Here is a 15727-nt window from a genome sequence, read left to right as displayed (position 1 = left end):
AGGATCTTAGTTAAATGCAGAAAAAAATATTGTTTATTCGCGCCTTTATTTAAAAAATTCTTTTAAATGACTTAGTCGACATTAAAATGTTGTACGAGTAAAAATAATATTAGTTTCTTTACTAGTCACATCATGAAAAAAAATGCATAGACTGGCTAATGGCTGGCATGCGTCGCTATGCCTCTTTCATTTTATTTTTGTAATTTAGAGTAGGTCAACATATATAAAGCATCTCTATATCTCTCTATCTATCTATGTATGTCCCTCTTTAAAGCTCACAATATTTTGTTGTATTTTAAAATCTCTAATTCTCTGTCTGTATATATTTCTATCTCCCTATCTGTATCTCTACATCTCTATATATCTTAATATATCCCTCTTTATATCTCTCTATATAGCTGTATATTAACCTTTCTATATCAATACCATTATCTTTACAAAACAGAAGACGAGCCCACAAACGTTCATTAAATATATATTTTTACCTATCTATATCTTTACCTGTCACAGGTTGCACGTAGGTATATAAAAACACGCGCGTATTCGACTGCAACGTTGCGTTATAAGATTCCAAAGAGAATCGGCGGAGAACTTTTCGGAGATTTTTTAAAGATTTTGAACCAACGAACATTTACATTTTTTCTAACGAAATACATGGATTAGATTTGGATGCGACTGACGTCAGGGGCGCAACAACTAAATTTCCAAAAGGAGGGGGGGGGGGGGGGCAATATACCTTTTTAAAAAGAATCATCGACCCCCTATATTGAAGCAGGGGGTCCGGGGGTTCTCCCCCGGGAAAATTTGTATTTCAAGGTGGAAAATGGTGCTATTTAAGCCGTTTTATTATCTAAAAATTGATTACACAGCACTTTCTTTGCCCCCGTTTGCCCCCACTTCAAGGTTTCAGAAGGGGGGGGGGGGGCAAAATACCCTTGCCCCCCCCCCCTCCTGTTGTGGCGCCTCCTGACTGACGTTATGGTGTTGTCGCAGATGTGATCGGTTGGGTGCAGTGAGCACATGTCAGGGCCCGTGTGCATGGACGGCCCCTGGCGGCTGGCTGTGACCGCAGCCATGCGCCTGTTAGCCGCCGCCTAGCCGGGCAGGATGTCCGCGGGCGCGTGACGGAGATTGTCCCCCCCTCTCCCCCTGTTTAACCCTCCCTGCTGCAGTCATCACCCAATCACTCCTTCGAGCGACCTCGTCTCTGGTCGCCGCCGCACCTCTCCCCAGACACTTGGCCGCTTGGCCGAGGCGATGTGTGACATCTCAGCTGCCGGCGGGGTCGTTACCACACCGTCGAACGTACGATAATGCCGAATACCATAGCGCCGAATAACATAACGCCGAATGCCAAATTGACCGCAACGCCGACAGCTAGAAAACTTCTGTGTACCACAACGCCGAAATACAGTAACGCCGAAAAATGTTGCTGCGTGTAGGGGGGGGGGGGGGGGGGAGGCGGCACAGGAACAAAATGAAAAACAACTGAATGAATTTGTGTGTGTTTCTTAAATGTATCTTAACGCCGAAAAACCACAACCTAACCCAGGGCCGCAACTAGGGGGGAGCAAGCGGGGCATACGCCCCGGGCGCAAAGCTGTTGGGGGCGCCGAAATCGCCGGCTTGCATTGTAATTCCTACTACAACTGGTAACTGGTAAAAAGTTTTTTAACTTGCATGCCAGGAATGTCTAATCTGATTTGCAATATAACGTCTCAACACATTTAATGAACAAGTCTAGTGATTATACTAGGACTACTTTATGGACATAGTGGGTTCATGCATGGAAGGTACAGTAGCACAGAAACTGTTACATGTAGGTATGGAAGATGCTTAAATAGCACCATTTTTCCGTGGGAGGGCCCCCGGACCCCCCCGCTTTATTGGTGTGGTATGTGCAAAAAAAGAGGGGGGGGGGGGGCGCATGAATCCATTCATGCCCCGGGTGCCAGAGACTCTAGTTGCGGCCCTGACCTAACCTAACCTAGGCTAGCCTAACCTAGCCTAACCTAACCTAGCCATACCTAACCGAACCTTTGTGGCAGTCCTGCAATGACATTTTTCAGGCGTTAATGTATTTCGGCGTTGTGGTACACAGCAGTTTTCTAGTTTTCGGCGTTGCGGTCAATTTGGCATTCGGCGTTATGGCATTCGGCGTTATGGTATTCGGCGTTTAGTGGTGGGAGTAATTTTCGCGAATGGTAACGGAAGTCGCGTGGAACGGAAAATGTGTGAACACGGCGGCGGATGGCGCGGGCCAAAGTTCACAAAGTGTACTTTAATAAAATTCATTGTCAAAAAATCAGGTCCAAAGCCGTGGTTTAGTATTTTTTTTCCCAAGTCTTTTTTCGGTTTTTATCGGAGCCGTTCCATCGTATGGTTTTAAAATTTTCGGTCTGCAAATAAATTTTTTATCGATAGTCGACGTGAGCTGCTCCGGCAGCGAATTCTAGCGGCGGGTGGGGAAAACTACGTGTGATGATTCGAGTCGAGAAATGTTGTTGAAAACATAATTATACGTATATTTATATACGCTTGGCGTTGTTTCAAATAATTCAGCGTTAAATGTCCGAGGTTTCGTATTAAGCTACAGCCACACAGGGCGGGCGCTGTGCTCGCTATGCCAGGATCAACAAAAAAAGGACGAACGTGCTCCAAGTGCTGCAACTGCCCCAACAGCTTCAAAAGCTCCAAAATGCTCCAACAGCTCCAAGTGCTTCAAAGCTCCATTAATAAAAAAAATAAACAAAGCCATGTGTAGAAGCCAACGAAGAAAACATCTGACCAAATCTTGTGCGATCTGGAGAGAAGGTGAAATGCAGCCGTTAGCCAATGTTAATGATGACAAACATATGTGGACTGTATCGAGAAGGTTTTAACCGACGATGCAACGTAAATTACACGATAGCATCAGCCCGCATCATTGCGACCAACCGCCATCATGCCGATGAAAACGAAGACTGTTTTTTTGTTTCTCACTGCAGGGATGCCACTCTCACGGTTTATGGACGCCAACCCTTGCAGTGTTCCAACATGGTGCCAACTGTAAAAAAGCTGGGGTGCGGGTGATTTAAACTGTGTCTATCACTTGGCCCGGTACAAGTGCCACCTAGTCAACTCACAACACAGTTCTAATATACAAGAGTTCACGCTAAGTACCAAACAGCAAATGACATCAACTGATTACACTACACTCACGTTTGTGGATTAGAAAATAAGGCCTCTTTCTCAGTCTCTATCTGTGCACAATGACCTCAGAAACAAAAGATCCCTCCCTATATAGGGCTGCCCGCGCCGACGTGCTGCTACTAGGGACAGATATGTCACGTAGCAGTCCAGAGGCTTGTCTCCGCCGAGCGCGAGATAAAGCCCCTCTCCCCGTATTCTCCCCGACTAACGACGTCGTATCGCGAAGTTCATGACTGCGACAAAAAAGGTTTGCGCGCGAGATCGCCCTTTTTCTTTTGTCTTGCGCGGGGTGGAGGAGGAGGGATGAGATCATGCCCCCTTGTTCTGCTGGTTGGAAGACATCGCGCCGATCACGTTACGCCTTCGAGAGTGCTCTTTTATTCGTTTCCAACCATTGTTCGGTTCCCGAGCAGGGTCTCCACAGTTAGTACTTTCGTACTAGATCTAGTACTTTTACCTATAACCTTTTTAGTGGTTTAGTACAGATCTAGTACATTTTTCTTTAATATAATAATATTATTGTAACTCCAATATGTTTTATTATTAAGCGTAATTATTTTTTAAAAAAACTATGGATTGCATGTGTGTGTGGTGTGATATTTAAGTTCGAGCATTGCAATGTCATAATAACTTCCTAAATTGTTGAAAACCGTAACAAATTATAATTTAGTACTTTTTTTTTCTAATCTAGTACTTTTTTCTCGCCTAAGTTGGTACGAAATATTTTTTCCTTGTGGACACACTGTTCCCAAGCGCATTACCCACGTTTCGCAGTTGTGGATGTGAGACGCTCGCTAGGTTCTTCTAGCGCGGTGTCGACTCTGGACTGGCGCGCAGTCTTCTCCTCATGCACAGAGAAGACATGGCCCCCCGAATTCGATTACCCGCCCTGGACCCTAGATCGGAGACGCGTCGCAGCCCCTAATTTTACATTCACGTGCTACATCATAATTGCATGGCTATTTCTTACCTACACTCTTTTTAGAATGTTATTTATCCTAAAAATACAGGGTAAGATTATGTTTACTGTGTTATAAGTCCAAACTAAGCTTTATTTATAAAATTATTTTACTTTAAAGTAACCACAGCGAGTACGTATATTTATTTCACACACTGAGATAAAAATAAACAGGGCTGGGCCCAGGGGTCCACCCAGGCCCACCCTTGTGGGGGCCACGGGGGCGAATATGAGATTTGAGCCGTAACCATAGTATTATGTGGCGGAGAAACGAAGATACAGGATCTAACGCAAGTCCCTTGAGCGCTTTCAAGAATCTCTAGAGAGTGTTTCATGCCCAAAAAAAATTACTCCGAAAACACACGCGATTTTAGCCATTTTCACTCTTCTAAAATCGCAGGTGTTGGTATCGAACTTTTTGCATTCATTCAAAAACTTCAATTTTCACACATTTGAAAAAGTTTAAATGTTTCAAGTTACTCTTTACTATGTTTGTATAGATAACATTAAAAAAAAACAATGTTAGAATTTTAAAAAGGTGTTTATACATTTACGCGCGTTATAAGTTATACTTATTTTTGATGAAATTTAATATAACAAAAATTAATATAAGTACTCAATATTCAATATTTATACAATCATGTGTATGATATAATTTAGTAAAGTAATCGAGATAAATTTAAGTTAATAACGATAATAAATAAATATGCTAAATATTTATTTTTATTTATTAATTTTAATTATTTATTAAATAACAAGTTGTATTGCAAATAAATTATACATTCGGGGACATATATAAATAGATTTGCAAAAGTTTATGAAAACAATTTATATCACTAATATTCACAATAAATAAATGTTTTTAATGATATACACCCGTATTCAATATCAATCACTAAAATTCTGAACGCGACTCACACTTAGTTCCGTACCCGCCGCTAGAATTCGCTAACTATATAATGAAACGTCTCCGATAAAAGCTCAAAAAACTCGAAAAAATATGAAACCCCGGATTAGACCTGATTTTTGACAAATAATATTTTTTAAAAATATTTTTCACCTTGTTAAAATTCACTAAAAAGTTAATACTATATCGTTTCCGCACACTTAAGGTGACTATAAATTTCTAAGCATTAAAGGAATTTTGTACTATTATAATTTTTTTAATACCAATGCGAATTCATGGAAATTAATATTCTAACAAACGTAATTAATTTAATATTTTTTAAAGTCAAAATAGAAGATATAGGCCTACCTAGAATTAAATAATTATTTAAATGGACTGACCTATGTAAACATTTTGAGAAACAAAATTTATTTATATATATTTTCTTAAAGCACAAATTGTATAATCCAGTAATCTGTAATTTAAAAAAAATATATTCAATTACTGAGTTTTAGAATCACACTATAACCACTGCGCTACGAAGCCTGACGAAAGTTTGATAGGACAATATTAATCATATTTGTTGTAATACCAGTATCCTTAATTTTTTTTAAACTTGAAATTACTCTTTACTATGATTTTTAGTTTACAATATATTCCAGGGTAGTTTCACTATCATAAAGTTTTAGTTAGCACACCACTACGTTTGGTATATCTCCTAATTTTTATGAAAGTGACTATATATGGGTTTATGTTCATACACGTGGGTCCGCCATCTTATTGTGAAAATATCTTTGCGTGGTGGGCACACATCGTAAAAATTTACTCATCATTTTTCCATAGTGTGCCGAAAGAAGTGTAACTTTAATAAATCTTAATATATATAAATCCAGTGTCCTGATGTTTGTTTCCAGTGAACTCTTCACCAAGTCAACCGATTTAGATGAAAATTGGCATTTATGTGTAATTTTTTCCAACTTGAGAGCTAGGATAGTTTTTATTTCGATCAATCGTCTTAATAATTTATAATTAATAATAAACTGATTATCAATGTTGATTGGTGTTTAAGCCCAGGAAACAGTGGGTACTTCGTCTCCATGACAACGTTGCGTGCTCGAGAGTCGGGAAACCATCGGTGCTATTCGTTTTTTCTTCGGTACATTACAAAGCATTGTATTAAGTTTTTATCAAAATTAATTAATTTTCATTTTATTTCATTTATTATAACTGCAAATAAGAGATTTGGTCTCATCCCCCCCCCCCTCTAACAATCAATACAACCGTGCGAAGCCTGGTCGGGCAGCTATTACCTTCTTATGTCTTTACGGGAAAATAGGAATTTCGGGTAGGGAACATCCACAATCTTGTTTTGCACAGAACACGTTATCAATGAAACTAACTTTCGGGTATCGCTTTATCGCCCTTCCTATTCTAGTCTAGAACATAATACCGAACATGATATGTACCTACGGAATCGGATTTCTATATTACAAATCAACCCGGTTAAGAATATTTTGCGAAGCTACTTTGAAAGAATTTAGTTGCCCTGGGTATCTTTCGATTTACAGTTTTAATAATATAATGATAACTATAGTGAAAATAATTATAATAAACATACAGTACAGACACAGGAATTTTATTTTGGGAGGGGATTAAAAAAAGGCATTCAAAAACTTACGTCAACAAAACGAGGAATTTGGACATTTGTGTTACAATTTTTCAACATGCATCACTGCTTTCGTAGTTTGTGATTGCAAGTTGTAGCATTATACAGTGCATAAAATAAAACCTAGCTAATTTCAAACACAAGCTGAAAACAAATCTTTGAAACACCAACTTAATCGTGATCACTTCCCAACTTACCTATTGCTTGAATCTGTGTGAATGTGTTTATGCAACGCCGGATTTATTGTGTTAGTTACATTCCAGCACATGTCTGCCTATGCTTAATTTTTAGTTACCTGTCAATTACCTTTTGGTTAAATTTTGTAATGCTTTTGCTCTTATCTTTGAACATTTATTTAAAGCTTAATTATGATATCTATCTTACGTATTTTATCATGTATTATGTGTATGTTTTGCTTTTTTTTTTTAAATCTCATGCATGACGTATTAACAGAAAGTGTGGTTAAGTGTAAGAAAAGGCGTATCGCCTTAACTTCACCACTAATAAAGTTGATAATAAATAAATAAACAAACAAAATAACATACTGCCTTCACTGAGATCTCGCGTGGTTTCTCCCCAATTTCTTCAGGAGGAATATGACCACTTTTCCCGGCCCTCTTCCTTTCTCTTTTGTGTCCGGCATTGGTCCGACCTATTCTGTTGTTTTGGTTTGGTATTGATAAATCTTTTTTATTCAACAATGATACATAATTACATCATAGTTACGTCAGGATACAAGCTGCATCATAGCACACTAGTCGAAACTTAAATATAACCCTGCTGCCCAACGAAATTGGTTTTTGACTCTTTGAGTTAATTATTTCGGATATGTGTCTGTGCCGGGAATTCGTAAATTCGGAAATTCGGGGTTATTCGTTCACGTACGTGGAAAAACAACAAACAAGAGTGTCTCGGAAGGAGAAAGCGAGAGAGGGCAGTCGGCGGGGCAGGAAAGAGAGCGCGCGCGCGCGTAGCCTGGCGGCAGGTTCCACGAACTAGCAACGTCGCATGACGTCAGCGCGCCAAGCGGTCGCCCGGCGACCTTGTAAAAGCGACTGGTGGCCCGCCAGCAGCCACCAGTTGTCTGGCTGACAGCGCGCGCGTAGGTTGTTGTGTTGTTTTTTCCCTCGTCTGTCTCTTTCTCGCGCACGGAACTTTGAAGAGTGGAAAAGAAAATAGTTTCTCGCAAGTTCCTCGTGGAAGTGGAATTCTAAATATTTAGTTTTTTTTTATTAACGGCGCGAAAGTGGACCAACCAGCTGAGTTCATGTCGCAGTTGGTGCCCATCGGCCCGTTCGTGTTGGACAACTTCGACGACAACATCTACACCATGTACTCCGACCTGGGGAGAAAGGATAAACCTTCACTGGTGAGTACTGCCATTGGTACCTACTGCGAAGCATGATTTTTACCGTCCCACGCGAGTTTGATTATTGTACAACAAAACAATCAAAATTTCCTTCTTTAAAAAGGTGTATGCGTCGGAAATACTGCGCCAAGCTTTTTGATGCTCGAAAACAATCTTTGCATTTTTCTCGTTCGTACGTGAACTCGTAGGTATGGGTAACAAATTAATATTGAATGAATTTATTTTAAATTATTTTTGAAACAGCTGTATTAGTGACGACAGTTGGATTTCAAATTCACTAACATCCGGCATAGGTAGTTTCCTTTTACCCATTTAATATGTTTAACAAGATTTAAGGAGCTTGCTGAATTTTTAAATACAAATTGTACTCGTTCTGATGAGAGGAAATGGCGTACCGCGTCCGGAAGATAATTTTAACCGAAGCACGGCGTTTCTGGTCGGAATGGACTGGGGGTTTCCACGCCGTTTCCAGGAATCCCGCATACTTTCAGTCAGGTGGTTCTGGCGCGCCTTCGCTCGGTGACGTCACCCTGCAATGACGCCAACGGAGTTCCGAGAAGTTGCGCACGCGACGTTGCAACATCTCCGACACGACCTTGATTTATTTGTAAAAGAGTGGAAAAAAAAATATGAGCTCAGCCCAAGTGACGTATCACACCACACATGTATTTCGCCAATGTTTGGTCTACGTTCAGGTTATTTTACATAACAAAAACTATTATTGTAGGTTTTATTTTCTCGGTGAAACTTTACTGAATTTTTCCATCAGCTTGGTACTCTGTTTTGACCCAAGGAGATACAGAAAAGTTTTGCAACATTGTTGATCGTATATATTGATGCAAGTAAGGCTAACTTGATCTTAATACCCCATTCTTTGATTACGCAATTTCTGTCCGCGTGTCGAAACGTTTGCTCATGGTTGATTGAGAGTGGGGAGTTATAGAACCACATGGAACTAAGTTTGCACATGATTTTCTTGATAATTGTCCAACGACAGACACGTTGTATAAAAATATTTTATTTTTGAAATCTGTAGCATTTTTTTCATTTTCTTGCGAATTTGTATTGAGGAAATCGGTAGAAACGTCATTTCATCATTCGTTTTGCTGTTATTAGAAAAATTTCACACATAAATGTAGAAACAAAATTTAAAAGTTCACCAACCATCCTCACCAGTTTTCGCAATCTAATTTCTGGCTCTGATTTCAGAAACGTCGAGTCCATGACTCGATAGTTATAGAAAAGTGTCACGCTATTGTAATTCCAGCATAATAGACGCGGCGGTCTTAAGATGACGGTGCATTTTCTTTTCGTAATGGACTATCGTTTAGTATTGTGAAACGTACCGTGCTGCCATCTGGACAAAGATACCTACTGCAAGTACAACTGTAACGGCAGTTTCATTTACCTATCTCTGCAAACGTTTAATTAACGATTTTTTTTAACTGTCATCGACGGTTTTGGTGGCAATAAAAAGAGCGAACGGGACAGACTACCTGATTGGTTTTCTTTTCAATTTCCATCGCTTCGCGGGCGCAACGTTACGAAAATGAGCATCATTTTGTTTGGGAATGATGGTTAAACTGTCGCATCGGTAATCAAATTACATTTCGACGTTTAGTTTACTAAATTCGTTTCCGAAAAGTTTTGAAACACGTTTACGTTCAAAGATTTTTCCCGAATAAGCAATACATTTTGATGAAACAGATTTTTTTTTCATACTGGTTAGTTAAAAATCAACTTAAAACATTGATGGCTGTCGTATAGCGTGTGTAGTGGGACTGTAATAATGGCAGGAAACATTTTACATCTAGCTTTTTGTTGGAACACAAGCGTGTTCACAAATAGTGCGATGTTATGCTGTGGCGCTGTGTGTGTGATCCTAGCATACGCTGGACTCGTTGAACGCAGCTTCTGGCGTGCAACGCTGTAGACGCAGTGCTCCGATTGGCTGCGGTCTTATCGCATTACACGCGCCGTTGCGAAACACGCTGCACGACATTCTAACCACCCCCCCCCCTCCTGGCTTTATTGATTAGTCTAGGCTTGCATCTTAGTGCTACCGCGTTAACGATTTTTAAAAATGTTTTAAAAACGGTGTTTGCCAAGTGCACAGGTCACGAAATTCCTGTCACGAAGAAGTAGGGAAACTGAGAACTGGTTCACGAAAAAAAAATCCCTAAATAAACAGCAATGACGCTGGAAGTAGCAAACTTTTAATTTCTTAATTTGTTAACTTTTTTTTTTGTCGTCTTCATTTTGCAATCGCATTTTATTTAAAAGGTCCTGAAAAAGTCCTGAAATAGGTTCACCAGGGATTTGTAGACACCTTGGTACACAGCGTCCACACTGTAAATACAAGCCGAAAATACAATAAATAGTCCGTCCGTCATCCTCTGAGTGCTTCACAACACTCCGTCATATTTCAAATATTGTCATATTTCCCTGTGTGTGTGTGTGTGTGTGTGTGTGTGTGTGTGTATATGCCGCTTAAATTTTGGAGAAAATTTGCCTTGTTTAAATAGATTGGCGTTTGATAACCATTTAAGCTGTAGGTACACTCATAACTAATTAAACTCAAATATTTTTCACTCTGGTTTTTTTTTTCTGAGTTACCATGCGTAATTAATTACACTTCTGTAAAGCGGACGATTTTTTGTTTCAAACAGAAACTTTAAAATGCGTTCAAATATAATTAAAAATTATATGTAAGCATCTATAGAACTTAAAGACAAAAAATCTTATGATATAATGAAATTTGAAACACAAAACCCTTGAAACCATTTGTAGGTTTAATTTCATACGCCCGTGCATCAAACGTATAAAATTACCATTATTTTGACGGACGGGCAGATATAATTTTTAGGGTCATTTGATTGGCTGCAGGTCAGGTGACTCACGGACGGGGGCAACGGACTATTATAATCGCAGCTTCAGGGAAGTGGGATTTCAGGGAAAGTCAGGAGGAGTTACTTGAAATCCGGGGAAAATAGTGGAAATTCCCCGGTTGTAGTAATTCGAGGGGAAAGTGCCATGCTCAATTCTGCCATAGACTGTGATCGATTTTTTTTCAGACGGTATTTTAGTCCATGGTCATGCACACCATAAATAGCATATGCATAATAATTTGTGTTTCATATAAAGAAACCTAATGAGGCCAGCTATGGGGATGGCGAAGGATTGATTGATTTTCTTTATTTCTTTCAGAGAATTTTCAAATTAGGTAAATTATTTTAAAATAACTAATCTGAGAAAATTGAAATTTCGTTAAGGAAATTTCATTGCATAATTTAACATAAAAACAGGACAGCAGTAATTGTTTTTTAAAAAATGTTATTACAAAAACACTTTTTCTTTCAGATTGTCGGAATACGAAACAATTTTGAGTGGCTGGGATAAGTTAATACATTTTCTGTTTCTTTGTTGGGTTAATGAAATACCAACTTTGTTTTGGTGGAAACAAATTTGGCTTTTGTGTAATTAAATTAATACACGTATCGACATGCTTGTGGCAGAATTGTCGACTATTTGGAATATGCTCTACCCACAAAAATCTAAACAATTACGTATGAACATTATTCTTACATTGATCTCATTGAAATGGTCATATCACCATTAATAAAATTTTAATTTAAGCTTGGCCCTTCATAATAATTTAATGTACGATTAATGTCGGGGGACCTTTATTTTTTTAGGTACAAATTACAGCGTACGAAATTATCTGAGCCAGGTGTAAAGTTTAAATGAACTAGACAGTAGTATTTCTTCACCACGTGGTGTCATACAGTTCCTTTAATATTTGATGACGATGCAAGTGTAGATCTATGTACTGTAGTGATGATTGCGTTTGCGACCTTGATTCTGTTAAGGCCCCCGCCTACCTGGGCGCACACAACGGTGTGCAGAGCTTCAGCAAAAACGCGATTTTAAAACACTCGAGATATCAGAGTAGGATCCGTTTACGAAAAACATTTAAGAATTCGTTGAGGGTCGAAAGTAGCGTTGATTCCAGATTAAGTTAATAAACTATTTTTTTAGAAGTGTTCAAGTGGCTAAATTGCATGTTTCCAAAGTAATTTTTAGACACAAAACAACCGGTACAGATTCTTGAAAGCACTTAAGGGACTTGCATCACACCTGAACTTTAATTTTATGCAATGTAATGTCATGGTAACCGCTGAAATTTTATAGTTGTCCCTTACACGACGAGAAGACCGTGCACCATTTCGGAGCCTTGCGCTTAGAGGCGATACCGCGCTAAAAGCTCCAGCGAACTTCGCCAAAGGAGGTTGGAAACTATACTCATATAAGCTCTTCAAGAACGCACAAGGAGATTGGAAACTGCACTCATAATTAGCTCTTCAGCGGAACGACCAAGGAGGTTGGAAACTATACTCGTATAAGCTCTTCAGGAACGCCCAAGGAGGTTGGAAACTGTACTCGTATAAGCTCTTCAGGAACGCCCAAGGAGGTTGGAAACTACTCGTATAAGCTCTTCAGGAACGCCCAAGGTGGTTGGAAACTACTCTAAGCTCTTTAGGAACGCCCAAGGAGGTTGGGAACTGTACTCGTATAAGCTCTTCAGAAACGCCCAAGGAGGTTGTAAACTACTCGTATAAGCTCTTCAGGAACGCCCAAGGAGGTTGGAAACTGAACTCGTATAAGCTCTTCAGGAACGACCAAGGAGGTTGGAAACTGTACTCTATAAGCTCTTCAGGAACGCCCAAGGAGGTTGGAAACTACTCATATAAGCTCTTCAGGAACGCCCAAGGAGGTTGGAAACTACTCGTATAAGCTCTTTATGAACGCCCAAGGAGGTTGTAAACTACTCGTATAAGCTCTTCAGGAACGCCCAAGGAGGTTGTAAACTACTCGTATAAGCTCTTCAGGAACGACCAAGGAGGTTGGAAACTATACTCGTATAAGGTCTTCAGGAACGCCCAAGGAGGTTGGAAACTGAACTCGTATAAGCTCTTCAGGAACGCACAAGGAGGTTGGAAACTGCACTCAAAATAAGCTCTTCAGGAACGCCCAAGGAGGTTGGAAACTGCACTCACAATAAGCTCTTCAGGAACGCCCAAAGAGGTGTAAGCCTTTCAGGAACGCCCAAAGAGGTGGGAAACTACACGTATAACAGCTCTTTGGGCACGCCGCGGCCGGGCAAGAGGTAGGCGACTCGGGGCGCGCCCGTGGCGGTCACATGACTTCTCGCGGAGAGAGGTCACGTGCCGTCCGTCGCCTCGCCTTTGTTCGCGGCGGTGCGCCTTGGGGGCCGTCAGTCCAGTGCGCCGTCGGCTGCCGTTGCGGCCAGAGCTGTCCATGCGGAACGCAAACAGGTAAAGAGGTTGAATATGGAGAAATGAACCGAAAAACGCCATCTTTTCCACAGATTTCAAACATAACAATATTTCATATTTTGATCGTCAAATTTTAATTTCGTTAAATCGCTGTAGATATTTAATTAATTGGCATGCCTGAAATTAGTGGGTGGCCGCTGCAAATAGTTTCTTCAGAAATAGTTATGCAGTTACCCTAGAAGTCATGTGCGTTTAGTTGTTGATTTAATTGACTCAAACCCTAAACATATTGACAATTGACACTATGATATATTTCTTATTGTGTGATTGGTGACTTAACATAGTCAAAGGAAAGTACATAGCATCAATAATATTTCATACTATACAGTATCTAAATATTTTATTTTAATCATTAATTTATATATTCTTAGTAATCCGTGTCCGATTTTATTACCAACATTAATTAAGACACAAGGAATAAAATAACTTTGTGTTAATTTCAAACGGAATAAAATGACCATAGTCTTGAAGCTTGATCACAATCGATAGTTATAATTTGAAAGATTCATCAGATTTATTCGTTATCTTGTTCAGACTGGTAATTATGGTTACGTAGTTGATCGAAATAATAACATCGTGAACTGAAAATTGTGCAATAAACAGCTTTTGTTGTTAATTTTGCATGACATGTATGTTTGTCGAAATGCGTCTTGACAGTAGTATATTGTAGTTTATCTTGTTATTTTGCCAGATAGACCGACGAGGCAGGAAAAAAAATCTTAGATAGGGACAGGGAAATCTCGGGGAAATTAAAAGTAAGAGTGGGAAACCTGTTATGGCATATATAACTCACTGTAAAGACAAGGTCTTGGCGGGTATGTTTTGTTTACTTCCCGCGCAGTAGCCTTGTGACGTATTCATCCAAGGCCCTGTCACACTGTCAATTTTCGCTTCCAAACACCTTTCAATATGTTGAATCGTATAACCTTGGAGGGTTATGAAGTAACCGAAAATTTTACATTCACAGCTGTGTTTGTTTGACAAGATTGACTACTTGAGTTTACATTAAATTGAAGGGTTCTAAAATACGTTGGATGCAATCAGCCAATCAAAATAGTGCATACAAAAAACGAAAATGACATCCGTTTTCATCACAACAAATCTTTAAAATGTCGTATGCGAAATTATTTTGTGTAAAAAGGAAATTGTTTCTACATCTATTGTAAGTTGAATTTATACATATTTAAAAGATTTAAAAATACACAATTAGCATAACATGTTCAATAATTCCAACCAGCACTGTAATGCATTATTTCATTTTAAAAAGAGATTGAAATCGAAAAGTTTGAGAGAGCTCAGACCAAATATAAACTTTGATAGTGTGACATCATTAAAAACATATTTGAGGTTATATGCACAAATTTGATTTATGGAAAAAATTGAAAGCTGTTTTGCATCCAAATGTACCCCTCAAACTATTGTCAAATATAGCTTGAGACAAATATTTTACAGTGTGACAGGGCCTTTACTAACGGTTTGACAAAACATTACTCACGTGGATATTTAGTAAGTGCAATCAGTAACGGTTAAACCAATGTTCAGTAAGGTATTTTTTTAATGTAATGATGTGTAATGTTTAATGCTATCGCAGTGCATTCTAGTTAATTCTAAAATAATAATTTATTTTTAATGTGTTTGCTGATAGACAAGAAGGCATTAACATGTATATAAAATACTTTCCCTGATATGTCCGTGTTTTGGAACGAGTGCGATATAGGCCATATTTATATTAATCCTAGCATGGATTGAGAGCATGAAATCGTGTAGTATACAGTCTTGAATGAATTAACAGTTTGTGTGAAGCCATATCATCTAAACATAAATAAAAATGTAATTTATTAAATTTTTATTAACGAATGGAATCTTAAAATAAAGTTTTACAACCTACGAATGGTTAGTTCGAAACATACCACACTATATTATTGAAATCTAAATTGGATCGTATCTAGGATTGGATGATTAAATAAACACTTATTAAATGTGTAAAACTATTTACAAACAATTACAATTGCTAATGTTATGTATTTATTTGAAATAAAGAGAAAAACAAGAAATTATTGAAGCATAATTTATGAAACTACCCATATAAGCTAAACAATAATGTCCGCTCCCTTTCTCTCTCTCTCTCTCTCTCTCTCTCTCTCTCTCTCTCACTCACTCACTCACTCTCTCGAAATGTCTGCACTAGTTCTTACGCTATGCTTGGCATGTTCAGACACATTTTTACAATGTGTAGGTTGTAACATCTGTGAAAATATTTTGTGATAATCCGGATATGAAAACCAAGTTAATTTCATTG

General features: G+C 38.8%; 1 protein-coding gene across 3 annotated transcripts in view; it reads left to right on the top strand.

The window, feature by feature from the left end:
* LOC134538314 (transcription factor kayak) overlaps window positions 1–15727 on the top strand; it is a 108877-nt gene that overhangs the window by 73912 nt on the left and 19238 nt on the right. Inside the window, exon 1 of one of the 3 annotated variants that reach the window (XM_063379513.1) lies at window positions 7765–8071. The exons of 1 other annotated variant lie outside the window; for it this stretch is intronic. In XM_063379513.1, coding sequence (XP_063235583.1) covers window positions 7970–8071 — 102 coding nt within the window. In that variant the 5' untranslated portion in view covers window positions 7765–7969. Of the gene's footprint in view, window positions 1–7764; window positions 8072–13310; window positions 13408–15727 lie in introns of those variants that run through there. One more of the 3 variants, XM_063379515.1, reaches the window with a different exon arrangement.

Source organism: Bacillus rossius, chromosome 13, assembly GCF_032445375.1.
Source record: "Bacillus rossius redtenbacheri isolate Brsri chromosome 13, Brsri_v3, whole genome shotgun sequence".
Classification (NCBI taxonomy): domain Eukaryota; kingdom Metazoa; phylum Arthropoda; class Insecta; order Phasmatodea; family Bacillidae; genus Bacillus; species Bacillus rossius.
This window is presented reverse-complemented; position numbering and strand designations above follow the sequence as displayed.